Raw genomic sequence first — 17239 nt, forward strand, 5'->3', positions numbered from 1 at the left:
AACGCCTTCTCTGCATCTAAGCTTAACAGTAGTGCTTTGGTCCCTGTAAGGTGTACATGGTCAATAATGTTGATTATCTTCCGAGTGTTGTCTGAGGCTTGCCTGCCCGCGACAAATCCTACTTGGTCAATATTAATTAGTCTCGGTAAGATGGGGTTCAATCTGTTTGCAAGTATTTTACTGTATAATTTGAGATCACTGTTGAGGAGGGAGATTGGACGATAGCTTCCACATTGCATCGGGTCTCTGCCGTCCTTGTGTATGATAGCTAGGTTGGCTAGAGACATTGAGGGGGGAATTTGGTTCCCTTCCATAAAGTGGTTGAATGTTTTTAAAAGATGCGTGGATAGTGTGGGCAAGAATCTCTTGTAATAGACATTTGTGAAACCGTCAGGGCCAGGAGACTTAGTTATTTTTAGTAATTTGACCGCCTTTTCCAGTTCCTCTTTTGTAATCTCAGCTTTGAGGACCGTGTTTTTCTCCTCTGTTAATACAGGGAGTTGACATTTGTCTAGATATTTATCCAATTATCTTTTAATAATACTTCATATTTTATAATACTCATTCTAATTTCAATTTACACGGTTAAGATGAAGTATATACAAATAGTAGCAAAAACAAAACCACAAATGAAATGGGACATCTCTTTCCTACAAATACAGAGGAATTACTCAATGAAAGTTACATTATTTGGTACAGAATCACACTTTTGAAGGACATCTCTACAGCAGCCCATATAATATATCACATATCGTGTACAAAGATCGACTCTAGACGATGATTTCGTATATGGATCCATTCACATGGTCCAGCCCAATTGGGCTTTTTTTATGCAAGTCACTTACATGGTCAGTCACAGTCCACATGTATCTTACATTTAAAAAGGGCAAATAGACTCTTCCAATCAAAGACTTTATGACTTTTTGTTTCTTAAATTGTAGACTACATGTAATTTACACAAAGCAATACATTATGTTTTTACAGAGGTGTTGGATTTAGCTTCCTCTTCTCCTGGGTACTCATGATTATTGTGGTCTCTACCTTCCTGGCTGGCGGAAATATAGAGAAGCTTGTTTGTGAACCCTTTCAAGACAAGTCCTTGTTTAAGGTGAGTTATAAAGTGCAAAAAAAAAAGACAACCCCCCCCCCCAGTGTTCCATCCACCATGACAAATGTAAAAGTGAAATATTCATCTGTTTTTCTTTTCATAAGTGGCGGTCACTTAGTTAAGTTCTTTGGTCAAAGCATTTTAAGATTGCAAACCACGCCCCGGTATCCCCTCTCTTGCAAGTCCTAACACTACTGCACCTGCAAAAAGCCCTCCTAACCTCTTTAATGGAGGAAGAACTGCCTTAATAGACTGGTCAAACACGTGTGCAATACAAGACCTGCCATTTAAAGTGGGATGAGTGTGGTTTTACGTGTCAATTTTATGGTAAGAATTTTTATTGCATCCTTTTTTGTACGGCCGTGGGCCTAGATTAACTGGAGGTTGATCAAATTGAAAAAAATTGCGTTATTGGTATTCAATGCCAATTTTCTTTATCTCCACCAGTAAAACAGTGATAAGGAGCTTATAACTGCAGCATTATTTTGGGGATAGTTTGGGCATATGCAAAAGATCACTCAAATTAGTATTTAACACCAAATTATATGCTATTAAACTCCAATACCTGGCGGTATGAGGCTACTGGCAAAAACGATCACAAATGTTTGACGTATACCATTGGGTCTATCTTGCCTATTTATATAATGGACACTATATACATAGGCAAGATGAGTTAAACTCTTACACAGAGCCACGCCTTTGCATAACACATGGTAGACGGCCATGTTGTAAATCAGCAATCAAATTGGTTCGTTTACCACTTCCCAACTGATCTTCACAATGACGTTAGACATAGGGGAAAAAATGTCCCTTCCAATTTCTGACGTTATCGGTAAGAATAGTTCGCATCCTAGCATATTGCAAAACATTTCACTCGACGGAGGAGTAAGGATGAAGTAGGTTGCCCCAAAAATAGTTAGAAGATAAAGAAGAAATAGTTTAATGATTAAAGACCTTTCACATGAGAATTATTCTACAATCGGGAAGATGGGCTCCAATCAACCCTGAGGATGGGTCTTCGTGCGGCATTGGTGGCTCTGGATTGCTGTAAGCCATCGGGCCCTGGATTTTTTTGGTGGGGAGGGGGGCCGACAACGGGAGTCTGGAATTTGTTTTTATACATTAATGGGATTATATTGGTATTCAGTTTTTATTGAATTAGTTTCAGGGGGTCATTGATGCTGAAAATCATGTAGGGCCTCACTTTATCAGGTATTTGTCCTCACCACCTCGAGTGCTAATGAGGTTACCTATGTGAGATGACCTAGGTAGCCTCTTGGCCCTCAAGGGGTTAATGACCATTTTCTATATTCTGAATTGTGTGTTTTCATAATAACCTCCTTGAAGTCTTGGGGGGGAGGGGGGGTTTCAGCAAATATGAGCACACCAAAATATACAAAATAATAACATGTATGTTTAGTGTTTCTCTTAGAGAAACAAAAAACGGTAACCCCCTTACGTTGAAGAGGCATGTAATACATTGCTCAGGAACCTTCTGTGCCACTATGATGATGTTATGTGAATCTTTGAAAACGTCTCAGTATTATTACCTGAAGACTTTTCACGCTAGGACTCCGACACATTCTTAAAGCTTTCAGTCTCTCTCATTCTCTGTTGGGAAATGGAACAACAGTATAAAACAGGGGGTCAGCCACGCCAATCCTCAGGGGCCACGGCCTGTTTTTTCAGAGAACTGGTTTGTTGCAGGTGCAAAAGTACTTTTTATAACAGGGGTGGGCAACTCCAGTCCTCAAGGGCCACCAACAGACTAGGTTTTCAGGATATCCTTTCTTCAGCACAAGTGGCTCAATTAGTGGCTTTGACTGAGCCACCTGTGCTGAAGCAGGGATATTCTGAAAACCTGACCTGTTGACCCTTGAGGACTGGAGTTGACCACCCCTGTTATAAAAGGTACTTGTGCACCTGCAACAAACCAGTCCTCTGAAAAAACAGGCCGGTCCACAACTATAGACATGTTGACACTCTCTCCAAGGTCTTTGAAAACAAACCTATGCTTTTCTAGCATTGTAGAAGCTTTTGACGTCTCATACTGTACTTACAGTAAAGGGAAACATAAAGGAACAACAGAAGTTCTGGTACAATCCACACTAAATATGACCCTTGGGTGAAATCCCATTTGCTTATCGTTTGGCTCCTGCTATGGTGCATACTTTGTTATCATGCCTTAGCCTGTTTGACAGCATTGGATCTGAGAAATACCAATCCACAGAAAGCTTCAGGCACAAACAGTCAAGTTGGAATGTACAGTTTTCCTTTAACAAAAATAAATAGTATATGTTTTTATAAATTTAGAGTAGACATTATTTGGAATAACATATATAGCTTTGTGCTGTGCTCGTGCACGATTCTTGTTCAGCTAAATGGTTTGCTGTATCTTATAGTATGAAAATATGGAAGTAATGGCTCAAGCATGCTATTACACATTCAGATCACCTATTTACAAGACTCATGCTAAAATGTTCTAATCTGTGTGAGATAGGGGTATACAGTAGAATATAATTGGACTGAAAGCCTTTGATTACATTTCACAGTTTAAAGTGAATTCCTGCTCCAATAAAATTATATTGCAATTTAATTGAAGTGAAAATATTCAGTCCTAGTGCAGTTGTTAATGCTGGTTTTACCATTATTGATGGAAAATAGGTAAGTTATCAGAGTTACGTTTTTAGAAAATTCACCGTGATCGCCATCATTCACATCAATATTTCTCCTATATATAAACTACGACTGTAATTTATAATTAGGACGAGTAAGGTAAATGTAACTGGTAGAAAAGAAAATATTTTAGACCTAATAGGCAGCGTTCCCACCTGGCTAATGGTAACAGCCTTGTTTCATTTTTGCCTTATTTCTTGTGTTATCAGATGTGCACTAGAGGAGAGCAGTTTCAGCTTCGACAACTGCCTAAAGGCTGTAACACGCTAAATATAGTGACCGTTCCTTTCTGCCCATGTACCTGATTATCGCTGCTAAATCTATACATCTCCTGTCATCTCTCTCATCACAGGTTCTGTGATATTGGTGTGAGATGAAAGCGAGAAGCGATGAATATACAGTGCACGAAGACAGATTAACATGCATGCCTATACTGCTAATATAGCCACTTATCTCCTTTAACCCATGCACAAACAGCTTTACTAACGCTACTAACACAATCATTTATGCGAGTGGGTCAAAATGTCCTCAAAGATGTGGGTTGTTTTGGGAGGGGGATGAACTTATTCAAAGATGTTTTGCTCTTGAAAAACCATTCTCTTTTGCAAACTTAAATACAAAGCCCTTACAGTTGCGGTTTATCACGGTATCCGCTTCTTATGACTTGCACAGTAAAACGTTGTAAAATCTTCTGCTTGTTTTCTAGGTTTTGGATACTCCGTACCTAATAAATGCCAAGTGGAAAAATTACCTTTCTGGAGTCCTATTTCAAAATGCCAATGTGAACCTCACTTTTGAAAAAGTTTACAGGTACAGTATGAACATATACAGACATAGCTGAACTGCATGTTCTACTGCAGGCACATATCTGTTTTTGTAATAATGTGTGTTCCTATTGTGTTTTAGTACCTGTATACCGCACATTGTGCAGGGCCTCTCTCTCAAACTGTGTAGTTTCTGGAACAGGAAGGTAATATGCAGAGAGAACATATACTGTAGCTGGTTCTTGGTATCAAAAAGAGTTTTGTACTTGGCCACAAGGCAACTTCTTAATACTAGTTCACACATACTTTCATAGATACAGGTTCCTACATCACTATGGGTATTGTTTATGAATTCCTGACATTCAGATTTATATTCTGTGTATCTTTACTTTTGTAGTGACTGCAAAGACAACAAGGGTATTTTTACTGCACTTCAGATTGATCATCTTTTGAATCTTAATGAGTTTCTGAACATTAGTATGGTAAGTAATAAAACACTAGTTTACATTGTAAGCCCAATTCAAATGGTAATTTCAAGATGACCGTGGTTGGAGGCAGGAGGGTGGGAATATGGGAGAAGTCTGAGCTGAAATGTACATCGACTGCAGTTTTCAACAGTTGGCATTGCTGCCACTAATCCCTCTCCTTTTGATTAGTGTTATGGAAAATCAGGGAGATGTGGTGCAGAATTAAGTAAGGAGGAGAGGAACAGAAAATGGGGGCTTTAATTGTGTGTTAAAAGGGGATGAGAAATGATGTGGGAGCACAAATCGATGTAAGCTACAAGGAGGCTCCGTTTGGAATTGTCTTTACAGCTCCTCTGCTCCTTCTTTGGTATTGATTCTCCATCCCTCGAAGTCACTCCTGCAACATCAAACATTACCCTAATGCTTGAGATTTATTCTCAATCTATGACGCTTTACAGAGTTTTAAGCAGAATCATGTACAAAGTAACTGTGCTCAAATAATCTGATCTATGGGATAATAATATACTTACGTGAAGCGTGCTCCGTCCGTAAGGGCCTGGGTAAATGGGTCCAGTGTCCAGCGTTCCCTTGGAGGGGGAATAACTTGAAAATGCTAAAAAAGAATAAAACAGACAAGCACAGCTTGTATAAGAATTGTGTATTGTTAAACTAATAAAAAGTCACATGTGAGAAAACACCGGCGGGCGTGGAGTAGGGCGGGCACAAGGGATCCTGGAGTATGGAGGCGATCTCACCGGTAGTCCCAACTGATGTCTGCACGGCAGTTCCTCCGGTATCAGCGTCCTGCACCGAGTCCTGGAAGTGACGTGTTGCGCTCTTGCGAGTCCCGGAGGTGACGAGTTGCGCTCTCGTGCGTCTTTGCCTCCGTCCTCTTTTTTTTGGCGCCAACCTTCAAATGGTAATACTGCCACTCTCTACTCTTACTCCTTCTCCTTGGTTTTATGTGAAGTGTGCTCCGTTCGTAAGGGCCTGAGTAAATGGGTCCAGTGTCCAGCGTTCCCCTGGAGGGCGGCACACCTTGGATCTAAATCCTGAATCAGTAGAATAGTGGGGTCCAGTTCCGGGGTCAGGGCAGGAGAGGCAGAATGGTGGAGGTCACAGTTCCTTACAGACGGAGCATGCTTCACATAAAACCAAGGAGAAGGAGTAAGAGTAGAGCGGCAGTATTACCATTTGAAGGTTGGCGCCAAAAAAGAGGACGGAGGCAAAGACGCACGAGAGCGCAACTAGTCACCTCCGAGACTCGCGACAGCGCAACACGTCACTTCCGAGACTCGATGCAGGACGCCGATACCGGAGGAATTGCCGCGCGGATATCCGCTGCGACTACCAGCGAGATCACCTCCATACTCTAGGATCCCTTGTGCCTGCCCTACTCTACTCCCGCCGGTGTTTTCTCACATGTGAGTGAGCGTTATTACTTTTTATTAGTTTAACAATACACAATTCTTATACAAGCTGTGCTTGTCTGTTCTCTTTTTTTATTTTTTTATTTTTTATTTAGAGTTTTAAGCAGCCCTGGGGAATATTCTGGTATCCACAAGGAACATTAAACTATCAACCAGGAAGTGGAAGTGGTCTGCTTTTAAAGGAAGCTAGTGGAACGGAGCTACTACAAGTACTGTATATGCACTCATTTTGGTGCTACATGACGGATATGCACAAAGGTGGATATTTACTGTGCCATCTGCCAGAGCGGCTGACATAGTTTATGTTAAAATAAATAAAATGCTACAGAGTGCAGGAAGTCATTTCACTTGCTTTCCACACCATACAGTGTCAAGTCGAAGGCATCTTTTGAGGAATACTGTATGGTGTTAGACACAACAGGATCAGAAGCTGAGCCCACACAATTTCTGTTATTCAGGACACCAGCTCTAGCAATGTGAGCTTAACCAGCTGATTAGCTAGCACCACTGTCACAGTATACTTTTGAGCCCTACTTCTCATTGAGTGCTCATACCTCTACAAAGCAGTTTACCCTCTTTGGGGTTAGAGAAGTATATCTAATAAGCCGTGTTCTGCCATGAGACACCTTCTAGCGCGGTTAGACACCTTGCAGGTCATTTATTTGAATAGGCTGAAATGTATTCCAAGGTGTCTTATGGCAGAACATTGCTAAGTAAATATGGCCCACTGTCTTTATCCTTTATAAGATTAGAGTTACTAACTCAAATCACAAGCTCACATTCTTATAGTACTTTCTCTCTGCATCTGCAATATCTTCACCTTGTTTTTACTTGTGTGTGTCAGAAAACGTGTGTGTTTTTTGTTTTCTCACCTGGCCTCAGCACCCTCAGTACGTATTACTTTGTGCTTGAAGTCCTTTGAAGGTTGCAATGAAAAACATTGATATCCCTTGGAGGTTTGCTAGTAGACGGTTACAGTGGTGCACTGCTAGCCTTTAGCTGGTTTAGCTTGTACTGCTAGAGCTGCTGCCTAGAAAAGCAGTGCTTGTGGGTTCTTGTCCTGTTGGGTCTGACACCAGTTCACCATTCCAGGCACTAGGTGCCTTAGGCCTATCAACTCTATATAGTTGGTATGGAAATCCTTTTAGGAAGTGTGGAATGATACTCATTTAAATATACTTTGCATAGGCATTAGCATATCTCCCAGCATACCTCTCATTTAATCTTGAGTGCAGGTTTTTAACAATCCGACCATGAATTTTTAATCCGTCGCTCCTATTTTGAGTGATGGGGAAAAATGGCAGATTTGCCTTTTTGAGACTGAAAGGAACCGTAAAAATCTGCGTCTGATTCAAATTAGAATAAAAAATTTGTCCATCTCTACGCCTATGTAATGAGGAACTCTAATTCTACTTGGGAAAACAAAAATATAAAAATACATATTGACATGTTTCAGTCATATAGTATCCAATATAATAATTGTGCCATTTTTTTTCTATAAGCCTCACATGTGGGTTGTAAACTGTGCTTAAAAGTTCTCACTGATGATAAATCTTCGCTTGTGAATAGGGTGATAAACTTTTCTGTGTGTCTTTACTTTTAGTATATTGAGGACATATCAGATAAAATTGAAATGGTGAATATAAACCTAAGCGATATTGTTTTGCTGGATGAGAAAGGAAAACAAAATCTAGAGGATTTCAGTGCCATAGGGATCGATGGCATAGACTTTGATGCTTTCCTATCAGAGGTAAGGCGGTTTGCTACCAGTACTAAATCGTGATGAAGTCTATAGAAGTAAAACAATGTGTTTATGCTAAAGCAGAAGTTTCTTTCCAAGGCCCCTTGTTACAATCATTGACAGAAAGTACAATGAAATAGTCTTGTAATAGAGGATTTGCGCTCTCCCACATGCATCGTCAGGTTAGTGATCGCTCATATCAGGACCTGGTCTGTGTCCATAGAGACGAATGAGTTACCCGGCATCAGCCCTTAGTGATTCCCGGCATTCGGGTTATCTGCATTAAAGTGCACACTTCCTTCCAGACCATCTGTCAAGACGCTCATAAAAATATTAACCTTTAAAGTGCTCTTATGACGTACCTGGTACAGCAGGGGCCCTGCCACGTACAGCATGGGCCCTGCCACGTACAGTACCCTGCCATATACAGCAGTACCCTGCCACATACAGTATGGGCCCTGCCACGTACAGTATGGGCCCTGCCACGTTACAGTACTCTGCCATGTACAGCAGTACCTAGCCACGTACAGCATGGGCCCTGCCACGTACAGTACCCTGCCATATACAGCCGTACCCTGCCACGTACAGTATGGGCCCTGCCACGTACAGTACCCTGCCATGTACAGCAGTACCTAGCCACGTACAGCATGGGCCCTGCCATGTACGGTATGGACCCTGCCATGTACAGCAGTACCCAGCCACGTACAGCATGGGCCCTGCCACGTACAGTATGGGCCCTGCTACGTACAGTACCCTGCTATGTACAGCAGTACCTAGCCACGTACAGCATGGGCTCTGCCACGTACCGTATGGGCCCTGCCACGTACAGTACCCTGCCATGTACAGCATGGGCCCTGCCACGTACAGTACCAGGCACTTTATAGGCACCTGCTCGATTTGTAGGGGGTGTGTCCAGTGGCACCACTCCCCCGGCACTCTAAAGGTTAAAGAGCACTACTCACCTTTCCCCCACTTCCCGAATGGACTTCATGTACCCCAACTCGCTGTCACTTCTCCCGTGATCAAGGTCTAATCCATTCAACCATCTCACGGGGGAAGCTTTCAAAACTTGCCCATAGCACCAAAAACTGTTGTTTTCATAGCATGAATCGGCATTTAACAGGCCTAAAAAATCCATTTTTGAAATATGTTGCTGAATTACTGCATAACAACCTAGGAATCAGTGGGACATTTACTAACCTGCAGAACGGGTTAACACACTGCGGTTCCATGTAAACTGCCATTGATTTGAATGTCAGTTGATGCGGGATCTCCGTGCATTAACCCATACTGGAGATTAGTACCCCCTGCCGCGCTCTCCCCTCACCCCATTGCCGCGCTCTTTTGGATTTGAAAATTCTAAACAAAATCAAATTTGTGGGAAAATAAAGTACCAATTTAAAAATATAATGTGTTTATTTATTAAAAAAACATTGAATTGGTTAAGATGCTCCTTCAACTATTTAATGATTTTATATTTCATTTGTAGGTGGGAAAAAGTAGCACAAAAGTAGATCTTTTGGCGTTCGCTAATGACTTGGAAGGAAATGCAGACATGCTGGTAAGTTTTAATCAAAAATCAACAAAGTATTAATAATGTACCGCATGCAACAAACAGGACAATGTTGGTAATGAGAATATTTTACATTCTTGGATGGGCATCATTATTTGTTTGCATATAACCTGAATTTCTGCATCGGCTCTTTTATTTGCTGCTGCAACCAAATGGGCATAATCAACTTGAATCAATCAGGTTACAGGAGGGTCTTGGCAAGTTGTTGGGAAGGAACATTTGAAATACAGCCGGGTAAGAGAAGACCATGGTATAGGTTACAAATAAAAATCCATCCTGCAAGAGATACAGCAGGACACCAATGTTTAGATCAGGGGTGGCCAATTCCAGTCCTCAAGGGCCACTAACAGGTCAGGTTTTAAGGAAAACCCAGATCTCTGCATCAGCAATGTGTTTTTGTAGATATTTTCTTAATTGGGGTTGGAGATTAATGTTCTTGGCTATGAACAATAATCAATCAATTGTCAATCTGGATGCCGACATGTCCAGTCCAGTAGGGGTCTGTAGAAGGAGTCAGAAAGAGTCCGTCCAATGTAATATAATTAAAAGATTGACTGTAAAAAAATGCAAGTACTGTAGGTTCTTTCTCAGCGTTGAAGTTTATTACTGCACTAAAAGCGCAGGGAAATAGCAGGGTGAAAAAAACTGTTACAAAGAAATGTATGAAAGCAATACAACTTATACACTATTCATTACTATGTGATTCTCATAATATTAGTCATGCATATAAGCCCCACCCCTAATCAATATTAATATTTATCAATGCTTCAGTATAGTTTATTCTTGATACCTTCCATCAACCCTGATTTTTCCTGTGAGAAAATAATTGGTCTGTTTTTGTTTTCATGTCTCCTCATTATTAGGCCCAACCAAAATATATTATATTTACCTTGCTTTACCAGCTCTGATCCATCCTTGTTACCTTTGTTTTTGCATTCTAATGTCCTACTGAAATGTATTGCTATTGACCAAGTGAGAACCGCTGTAAATTAAAAACATTTAGTTCTAGTTGCAAATGAGCTTGTACTATATTCTAATACTGAGCTACTAAGTATCACTACAATAATCAAGGATATTCACAATACTGTAAGTAATATAGCTAACCAACTAAAATGTTTGTGGATTGTGGCAAATAAAGTTAAGATACAGTAGGAGATGTACAATAGCACATACAGTATGTAATATTTTCTTGAAAGCTAGGAAGAAAAACTGCAGAAATAGGCAGCCCACTGTGGTCAAAATGTATTTAGCTGAAAATATATTTTTCTTCAATTGGCACTGAAAATCTGCAGTGTAAATAGCGAGATGTGGAAAGGTAAATGACAAAATATATACCGGCGGTAGTAGGAAACATTTTTTTGCATCTGTTCTACAGTAAATCGGTGAATCCACAATACGGTGTGGAAATCTGCCCCTTTTTAGGCCAAAGATGAATCCATTTTCCAAGCTCTGTTACCGATTGTATTGTTTTGTATGTATGTATGTATGTATGTGTGTATGTATGTATCTGTCTGTCTGTCTGTCTGTCTGTGTGTGTGTGTGTGTGTGTGTGTGTGTATTTATTTATATATATATATATATATATATATATATATATATATATATATATATATATATATATATATATGCAAATATAGCTGTATGTATATATATTTGTGTATATATGTGTGTATATATATTATATATGTATATGTGTGTATATATATTATATATGTATATGTGTATATATATTATATATGTATATGTGTGTATATATTTTATATATGTATATATGTGTGTATATATATATATATATATATATATATATATATATATATATATACAGTGTTCGACAAATCACCCAAAAAGCTACTCGCCCAACCAAAAAATCTACTCGCCACCTAGTCCCGCCCCCAACCCCGCCCCTAGTGCCGCCCCCAACCCCGCTTTAAAATAAAATATATAAATAAAATACATTTAATAAATTCCTAGTCAGAACAACATTCGTTTTTGACATAAATGTATTTATTGTATTACATTATACTACAATTAGTCCTTGTTACATGTGTGTGTGTAAATGTCGGATCTAGAAATAAAAGCCAGGTGTGAATGACTAGTTTCCTGAACCCCTTAACCAGTGCCTGGATGTCCCCGCTTCACAATATCTAAAGCAGCAATCCCACCTGGGATCTTACCTGATCCGCAGTCCCTCAATGTCCAGGTACCCTCATTCCCGCAATGTTATACATTGGGGAGGTGTTCATTACCTGTCTTCTGGGTTAGGGGGGGTTCCGATGTCTTCCGTGTGAAGCTTGAGCCAGATCTGGAAGAAAGCAGTATAGGGTAGTTAAGATTTCGGTGTAGTATAGGGCAGTTAAGATATATAGGGTAAATAAGAGATCCAGAGTGTGAGTGACAGAGAGAGAGAGAGTGTGGGAGTGACACAGAGAGAGAGAGTGTGGGAGTGACAGAGAGAGAGAGTGTGGGGGAGAGAGAGAGAGAGAGCGTGTGGGGGAGAGGGAGAGAGAGCGTGTGGGGGAGAGGGAGAGAGAGTGTTGGGGAGAGAGGGAGAGAGAGTGTGGGGGAGAGAGGGAGAGAGAGTGTGGGAGAGAGAGTGTGGGGGAGAGAGGGAGAGAGAGTGTGGGAGAGAGAGTGTGGGGGAGAGAGAGAGAGAGAGTGTGGGGGAGAGAGAGAGAGAGTGTGGGGGAGAGAGAGAGAGAGTGTGGGGGAGAGAGAGAGAGAGTGTGGGGGAGAGAGGGAGAGAGAGTGTGAGGGAGAGAGGGAGAGAGAGTGTGGGGGAGAGAGAGTGTGGGGGGGGAGAGAGAGTGTGGGGGGGGAGAGAGAGTGTGGGGGGGAGAGAGAGAGTGTGGGGGGGAGAGAGAGAGTGTGGGGGGGAGAGAGAGTGTGTGGGGGGGAGAGAGAGTGTGTGGGGGAGACAGAGGAGAGAAACGGTGGGTGACACACAGAGGGTGGGTGATACACAGAGAGAGAGGCTGGGTGAGTGACTGGCTGGTTGAGTGGTTTGCTGGGTGAGTGGCTGGGTGGGGCAGGGGTGACTGGGTGGGTGAGTGACTGACACTGACTGGGGGTGGGGGGTAACTGACACTGACTGGGGGTGGGGGGGTGACTGACACTGACTGGGGGTGGGGGGGTGACTGACACTGACTGGGGGTGGGGGGGTGACTGACACTGACTGGGGTTGGGGGGGTGACTGACACTGACTGGGGGTGGGGGGGTGACTGACACTGACTGGGGGTGGGGGGGGTGACTGACACTGACTGGGGGTGGGGGGGTGACTGACACTGACTGGGGGTGGGGGGGTGACTGACACTGACTGGGGGTGGGGGGGTGACTGACACTGACTGGGGGTGGGGGGGTGACTGACACTGACTGGGGGTGGGGGGTGACTGACACTGACTGGGGGTGGGGGGGTGACTGACACTGACTGGGGGTGGGGGGGTGACTGACACTGACTGGGGGTGGGGGGGTGACTGACACTGACTGGGGGTGGGGGGTGACTGACACTGACTGGGGGGTGACTGACAGGGGGGGGTGACTGACTGACTGGGGGGAAGGTTACTGACTGGGGGGGTGACTGACTGGGGGGGGGGTTACTGACTGGGGGGGGTTACTGACTGGGGGGGACCTCTGGTGTCACACACATACACATACTCCCATACACACACACACACACATTCTCCCACACACACACACATACACATTCTCACACACACACAGGGGAGGAAAGTCCGCGACCAGCACCACGCAAATCCCCCACCCACCCGCGCCCATCTTCCGCTCGTGTGGGGGGCAGGCCGACATCCCCCACCCCCAATCAGCAGGGTGGGTGGGAGGCACATGGCGAGGTATCCCCCACTGGGCGCCCCAGGTGACAGTCAGCCCCGCCGAGGCCGCCACTGCCCTGCTCCCCTCGCCGGCATGTCACAGTGCCTGGCCAAGCTGCAGGCTGCTTCTTCCCCCCCAGCCCGCGGCGGCATGATGCTCGTGGCGGGGGGGCGGGGGGGGGCCAGGCCGACATCCCCCCACCTCATGCGGCGGCTGCGCCATCATGAAGTTATGGGACGCATGGGAGGCACGTGGTGAGGGCCGAGCCCCCCCCCCCCCCCCCCGCAAGCCAACCGGGCTGCAGCAGCGGGGACCTCCCGCCCCTGACATCGATCGGTGGATCGAGGGGAAGGGGACAGGAGGAGGGGAAGGGGACAGGAGCAGGAGGAGGGGACAGGGGACAGGAGCAGGAGGAGGGGAAGGGAGCAGGAGGAGGGGAAGGGAGCAGGAGGAGGGGAAGGGAGCAGGAGGAGGGGAAGGGAGCAGGAGGAGGGGACAGGAGACAGGAGCAGGGGACAGGAGCAGGGGACAGGAGGAGGGGAATGGGACAGGAGCAGGGGACAGGAGAGCTTCCGCGGTGGGGAGTAGGGAGCCATGTGGGGACCAGGGGGATCGCAGGGAAGGAGCAGAGGGGCCGCAGCATGGAGAGTACTTACCCTCCAACAGAGCTCCAGGCAGAATGGCCGCTCGTTGGGGGCGGGCTCATATAGAGCCTGGCCGCGCGCGCCAATCAGGAGTCAGGTAGGGGAGTTTTTTTTTTTTTCAGCGCGAGCAGGGAAAATTTCAGCGCGAACGGGGGAATTTAAAAAAAAAACACGTGTGCTGCTTGGGCCAATAGTTACTCGCCCGGGGGTTAAATCCACCCGCCCCGGGCGAGTAAATGTATACAATTGTCGAACACTGTATATATATATATATATATATATATATATATATATATATATATATATATATATATATATATATATATATATATATATATATATATATATATATATATTATATATATATATATTATATATATATTAGCTGAGAGACCCGGCGTTGCCCGGGATATAATTTTGGGGGGGCGGACGACAGGGTTGGGCTTCCCCCGGGTGACTGGGTGACTGACTGAATGGGTGGGTGACTGAATGGGTGGGTGGGTGGGTGGGTGACTGGGTGGGTGTGTGGGTGACAGTGCGTGGGTGGGAGACGGTGGGTGACTTACCTTGACCCCGTGGCATCTGGCTGGGGCAGGAGGTGAGTTCGGGAAGCTGGCGGGGGCGGGGCAAGAGTGGCAGGAGGCCCGCGCCGCGCTTACCCTCCGTCTGGGAGCCGGTGCACGTGAGGAGGCCCGCGCCGCGCTTCCCCTCCGTCCGGGAGCTGGCGCACGTGAGGGGGAGTGCAGGATGCCCGGGCCACGCCGCGCTTCCCCTCCGTTCCTCATTGTGAGCGAGGGGGGAGGAGCCTGGAGTTTGCTGCTGAGCAGGAGGGCCGCGCTTCCCCTCTCCGGGAGCGGCGCACGGTGAGGGTGATGGTGCGGCTGGGGATGTTGCGGAGCGTGGGGATTTGGGTGAGGTGGGGAGGGGGGAGAGAGTGAGGGGCACCGGGAGAGGAGGGGCACCAGGAGAGGAGGGGGGGTGTGGAAGGTGAGCTGCGGTCCAACTGACGGGGGAGAGTGAGGCCAAGCAACACAGTGTGTGTGTGTGTGTGTGTGTGTGTGTGTGTGTGTGTGTGTGTGTGTGTGTGTGTGTGTGGTCACTTCGCCTCAGGCCAATGAGAGGTGTGGGGGCGGGCGGCCCAAGGGACCAATGAGATTTCCCCTAGGGACACAGGAAGATGCAGACAGGCATACTGTGCTTTCACAAATATATAATAAGATATATTTATTTATATTACAGGGCTTTCTTTTTCCCATAGAAATAATGTACCGGTGAATGAATTATATACTGAATAAATAGTACCTGTTCTCCTGTAATCATTCACCCCCCCACCCCCTGTATGAATGACATGTTACAAAAATGACTGGGTGTGACAGAATTGTTTCTATTTGTTTTCAGCCAAAAGGAGCATTAGCAAATGCGATAAAAGGACATGCAAACAGTATCCGGATGATACACATTCAGCAAGTTGTTCCACTGGAGCAGTCAATGGTAAACAAACAAAACAGACGTTACTGTGAATGTCGTGTGGAAGCGAATTGTTAGACATCCAGTTCTATAATGTCATTCTAACCTTTAAATGTTAATACTAAATGGTGACGGTAGTTGGGGTATTGGCTGCGCATGAAGTCCAGGGGTGCTTAACTCCAGCCCTCAAGATCCCCCCCCCCCCTCCCCGACAGGTCAAGTTTTAAGGATATCCCAGCTTCCGCACAGGCGGCTCAATCGGAGTCTACATCTTGAGACGCCTGTGCACAAGCAGGGACTGATTGCGCCACCTGTGCTGAAGCTGGGATATCCTTAAAACCTAACCTGTTGAGGGGGGTCTTGAAGACTGGAGTTGAGCACCACGTATGTAGCCCAGCATCCTGAGACTTGTGGAGAAAAGAATACATCCACACCCCTTGTAAGTAACGCTCTTTGTAGTGGTGTGAGTAGCACGTGTGATAATGTAACGAGAGAGATGTTTACAAGTTACTGTTCTGAAATACATCTATTGTTCAGTTAAGATAGGTAGAAAGAGAGACAAAGGGGCGCAGACAAGGGTCAGAGTTAATATCAGACCAGTAGTTGAAAACACATACAATAGTAAACCAATGGTTTGGACCACAGGGGTGATAAGTATTGTAATATGTACTCACACGGGCCTGTGTGGTACTGGGTAGTACTATAGGTATCTTTATTTTCTTTCCTTCTTCTTGCTAGTCAGTCATGCTCCTTCTCCCTCTGTACATCATGGATGGGCCACTCAGGGCGCATGTAGTGGAAGACAGCGCCACACAGATGAATAAAAATACGTTTATTTGGCAAAGAATGAGAGACAACAATTCACTCACATGTAAAAATCTGCTCAGGGACGCCGACGTCAACCTCCCGCTCTCCGGAGCAGTGTGCTCCTGTTCGCCACGTCCGGTCTACAGGACCGCCGCGTCCGGTCTACCGTCAGTGCAGGCGCCAGCTACGGTGTCCTCGAGCAGTCACACAACTTCTGGTCCAGGTCTCTGCACACACAACTCGTTTCGGATAATTGAATCCTTCGTCAGGCGCGTGACAGAGCAGTTTTTTACATGTGAGTGAATTGTTGTCTCGCATTCTTTGCCAAATAAACGTATTTTTATTCATCTGTTTGGCGCTGTCGTCCACTACATGCGCCCTGAGTGGCCCATCCATGATGTACAGAGGGAGAAGGAGCATGACTGACTAGCAAGAAGGAGGAGGAAAGAAAATAAAGATACCTATAGTACTACCCAGTACCACCCAGGCCCGTGTGAGGACATATTACGTTATACTCTTATCACCCTTGTGCTCCTAACCATTGGTTTACCATTGTATGTGTTTTCAACCACTGGTCTGACACTAACTCTGACCCTTGTCTGCGCCCCTCTGTCTCTCTTTCTACCTATGTTTTCTTGAGGATCGTGGGAAGATCCTTTCCTTGAGCAGCAGACACTGAGTATTTGAAGTGTGGTATATGTATATTTATTTTTGACCTTATTCTTCTGTTCAGTTTC

The 17239-nt window shown here is 44.9% G+C and overlaps 1 protein-coding gene across 16 annotated transcripts in view; it reads left to right on the forward strand.

Moving 5' to 3' along the window:
• The window catches only part of PROM1 (prominin 1), a 158494-nt gene that overhangs the window by 113634 nt on the left and 27621 nt on the right, over window positions 1-17239 (forward strand). For all 16 annotated transcript variants that reach the window (XR_012787800.1, XR_012787784.1, XR_012787790.1 and 13 more), the window contains 6 exons: window positions 985-1108; window positions 4491-4594; window positions 4946-5030; window positions 8049-8195; window positions 9676-9747; window positions 15627-15719. Coding sequence is in view for 5 of the 16 variants with exons in the window: in XM_075569043.1 (XP_075425158.1) it covers window positions 985-1108; window positions 4491-4594; window positions 4946-5030; window positions 8049-8195; window positions 9676-9747; window positions 15627-15719 (625 nt within the window). In the remaining 11 variants the exon portion in view is untranslated. The remainder of the gene's footprint in view (window positions 1-984; window positions 1109-4490; window positions 4595-4945; window positions 5031-8048; window positions 8196-9675; window positions 9748-15626; window positions 15720-17239) is intronic.

Source organism: Ascaphus truei, chromosome 1 (assembly GCF_040206685.1).
Source record: "Ascaphus truei isolate aAscTru1 chromosome 1, aAscTru1.hap1, whole genome shotgun sequence".
In the NCBI taxonomy this organism is placed as follows: domain Eukaryota; kingdom Metazoa; phylum Chordata; class Amphibia; order Anura; family Ascaphidae; genus Ascaphus; species Ascaphus truei.